Source organism: Typopeltis vanoorti, chromosome 8 (assembly GCF_054136105.1).
Source record: "Typopeltis vanoorti isolate ZY-2024b chromosome 8, IOZ_Tvanoo_1.0, whole genome shotgun sequence".
Taxonomy (NCBI): Eukaryota; Metazoa; Arthropoda; class Arachnida; order Uropygi; family Thelyphonidae; genus Typopeltis; species Typopeltis vanoorti.
In genome coordinates, this window is record NC_143556.1 from 22,000,001 (window position 1) to 22,004,041 (window position 4,041).

Sequence of the window (4,041 nt, forward strand, 5' to 3'; positions counted from 1 at the left end):
CCCGCTTTCTACTCGAAATCATCAGTTATACAAATTGCCACAAGCTCGTGCGCTTGAATGTGTTACTGTAATCTTCAGATATAGAGGTCGTTATTAGGTTTTGAACACCAATGTGCTTTTTAAATAAAAACTGAAAATGTATTATCTCTTATAATAAACGCATCTCTTCTTCACTCTTTTTAATGTACAACAATAACAGAAAAAAAATTTCAAGAGTTTGCCTTGAAGAGAAAATCTTTATAATTGTAATAATTAAACCTCTAAAATGATTTTAATGCCGTCCAATAAACCAATACAGCATAGAAAAGAGTTTGTATTATTTGTCCAAGGTATTTATTAAAATAAACGCAAACCAAATTACTGACTATACCGTTGTAACAATCCATTATAGTTGCTTGTGATATGCTGTTTTAAAGCATCACCTATTCAAAAAACAGTCGAATCTTGACTGAGAAACTAGCCTACTATAAGATTTAATTCTATGGTATTACTTTGTAATGGTAATTTACTAGAATTATGAAGTTTATACTTTTTGTTTATATTCAGTTTTACTAATTCTCTAGAAACGATGCCAACACTCCCTAAACATTTGTGGGTGGGTACTGCAGTCGTTTAGTACATCGACAGCAATACATTTGCCGACTATTATTCGTCCTTTTCGCTTATGTCGCTTTATTTCCTATTGCATTCCTTTGGTTTCTTTAAATTTTGTTGTCACCACCGTATTGCTTTGCTAAATCGACACATTCAAACATCAGGCTATAAGTTGTTGAATTCAACTTCTTCGGAAAAGCTAATTTTAGTCATTGGTTGCTGGAAAGGAAATTCCTTCCATTTTTCTACTATTAAGGTTTTCTGTTGATGGTCAGATGACGTTCTCCTAAGATTTCTGTTTTGTCTTTCTTTTTTCTAAAATATATGTCCAATAATAACAACACTGGATTCATTAAACCTTTATTTAATTAATGTTGTTCGATGCAGTTTTTCTTCGATCATAACTTATAAATTTACTTGAGAGTTTTCAAATAAAAGGTGATTCAGTTGTAGATCTCATTTGAAGGTGTTAGTTATTACAATCCCAGAAACATATCCTTACGTGCAGAATACACAGAATATTATGAACACACAGTTTACGTATAAACTATGTCTAGCTCGAAACATTTCTTGTCTTGTAATAATAATAAATCTCTAATACCAATACTTGCCAAATTAATTTTCTACCCTTCCTCTGTCAAGCGTTTCATCACAAGTTCCGTTTCTTGAACGAAATATTAGGGAAAGATTTTGTCCTCGAAACTGAACGCTTAAACAGTTTTATAATGATGTAACCATTGCTGTACTTACTGACAGTGAAATCGCAATTAAGATCATAATTTGCAGCTGTATTCCATCAACCCCATCCCGCATATCTACTCTGTTGGATCCAGAGTTTCAAATTCGGAATCTCTCGCGTATATCACCTGACCTTTAGCGAGAGATTCCGACTTTGATTTTTTATAAGCGTAATAATCATGGCCAGTAGTTTTCAACCCACAGAAGTAATGAAAACTCCTCGTTTGAATTATTTAAAATTCCTTAAACAAAGTGGATCCTCCCCTCTTCCATTTCCTTCTTTCAAGTTGAGGGCGAATGATGAAATCAAGGTTTTTTTTTCTTTTTTCCCCCCACTGAGTGTACCTTTGTCGTACGTTTACATGTGATTAAGGGTTATTAGAGGTCCTGATTTGTGTTTTAACTCTTTGGCACCATTTGGCTAATTATACTAAACAAAACTCGAAAAATCGTAATTTTGACGTTGCGATGATGGGTTCACACAGTTGCAGTCAAATAAAAGCAAAAATTTAAAAAAGAAATTCAAAATTGAAGTCAATGAAGTTCCAAATAACAAAATAGCTAAGCATTGACTGTTGACACGTGCACTCAATCATTGGCTATCCACTTAATATCATCATCTATTAAACATGTATAATATCATTTACCTATTCTATGCTAGAAGGAAAGTGTCTCCAAACCTTGAGTAAGTTTTATTATTAAATAAGTAATAAATGAATTAAATAATAATGAAATTTTATTTGTGGGGAACTGGGGCTTAATATCGTCATCTTTTTCTCTTCTATCAAATTCTCTCCTCTTCTACAGTTCCCTTGGACGCTTGTGCAGTAATCTGTGTTTTCTTTGTTTTAATGTTCTCATTTGTTATTTTTGACCACCATCCCCATCATCACCCTGATTTTTAGAATGCTGACGTGCTTAGCTTGAAAAAGTTCCATGCTTCTATAGAAAAGTTTCTGGGGAGTGCATAACCCATCCGCAGTACTCAAACAGGATTGATCACCTTTGAGAATGTCGCAGTAACGAATGCGTAAGCACACATTTTTTGGATTTTTCATTCTTCATACTTTTTAAGTTCGCTCTTTTTTTAAAAAAAAACGGAGGTAAAAAATATGACTGACAACTCTCGATTGAAGAACGTATTACTTAAACAACTGTGCATCATATTTGTGGTGATCACATTTGCATCTTTCATGTTTCTTATTTTCACGATAATGACGTTGGCGCTCTCGATGACTTAGTAACCTCATGAAAATGAGTGTTAAAGATTTTGAGAAAGATCGAATGATAATCGATAAGTAGAACAATTAAAGCGAGAGGATATTATGAATTATTTAGATTTAGGAATACAGAAATAATTGTCATACTCTTTTTTTTCTTTCATTTATCATTTGTAATTAAACCAAGTTTTGTTGTAATATTTTTTTTTATTTGAAGGATATATAAGTAAGATTAATGCATGCATACTCATGTTTGTTTATCTTTTCCTAGATCTGCACTCTAATTTAATTATCCTGCTGAGCTTACTTATTTCGTATTAAGAAGTTTCATCTGATTTTAAGTCACTCTTGTGTGGAAATCTTATGTCGTTCCTGTTCCCAAGAAGAATCGCTACAATTTGGGAACTGTAAAGAATCTCTGAGCAAGAATCCGTAAGTGTTTGTCGGCATCGCGGAGACGGTTTTTACATGTAAAATAAAATCATTACAAACAATGACTTGATGGTTAATAACTAGTTAAATTATAACCAGTGTTGTTTACTGTGAAAGAATTGTTCATAGAAGAGTTACACTGGGACTCCTTGGAGGTGCTAATAAATAATAATAATCATTTGATTTTACAGGATTGCTTACAAACCGAGATACAAAAGAGAATCTTCAACTTCCCTTGTTCGACTTCAGGTCAAACCTCCAGAAAACATTAATCACAGATAAAGAGTTCCAGGAAAAATATTCTTTTGCTTCAGACAAAAAAAAATTACATCCCCGCTAGTAGAATAAACAAGTGATCTCTTTCTCAAAATACTAGTAATTTTTATTTTTAGGCATGTGGAAATGGTTTGCATCTATAACTCGAGACCTGCTGTAGCAGGACTGTTTTGATTTCGATTATAGTCGACAACTAAAGAAACGTTTTAAGCGTTCTTCAAGAGGTTACTCGATCTCTATCATGAAGTATTACGGTTATTTAAGAAATTCTAGTTTTTTTATCTCGCAAATCCAAGACAATCAATGGTAGAACTCATACTATTTCGCCTAATAACATACTGTCGAAATATCATGCGTTAGAGGCAATTAGATGGTAGCGGTACTCTCTCCTCATCCAATGCCCTTTAAAATTATGGTCGCTTCTCCTATAACTCTGGAAAACGTCATAAGTGTCCACATAATTGGAGCTCCACTCCACAATTCATATCAACTTCATATCTCTCCTCCTCCTACTTAGCAAGATTCCCAACATCTATTCCCTCAAACTATCCTTATAGCCAACATTCCACACGCGATATTTGAGATCCATCTCTGGCAAGGTATGCTAATCTCTGATAATTTCAGATGAGCAAACCTTATACAGTACAACAGAATGACAAATATCCTTACCTCCATTTCTCTCTATGTTATTATAGTAAGATTTCCCATATTCCATGAGCTATATTTCCTTATCCACCTGTATCTCAAAACCCTCATCTCCTTCTTCTGCAACACAACGTCG

At 33.6% G+C, this 4,041-nt stretch overlaps 1 protein-coding gene across 2 annotated transcripts in view; it reads left to right on the forward strand.

The window, feature by feature from the left end:
- The window catches only part of LOC150103820 (uncharacterized), a 23,256-nt gene extending 20,089 nt beyond the window's left edge, over positions 1-3,167 (forward strand). For both annotated transcript variants that reach the window (XM_090397021.1, XM_090397022.1), the window contains exon 3: positions 2,824-3,167. In XM_090397021.1, coding sequence (XP_090253147.1) covers positions 2,824-2,841 — 18 coding nt within the window. In that variant the 3' untranslated portion in view covers positions 2,842-3,167. The remainder of the gene's footprint in view (positions 1-2,823) is intronic.
- The last annotated feature ends 874 nt before the right edge of the window (positions 3,168-4,041 follow it).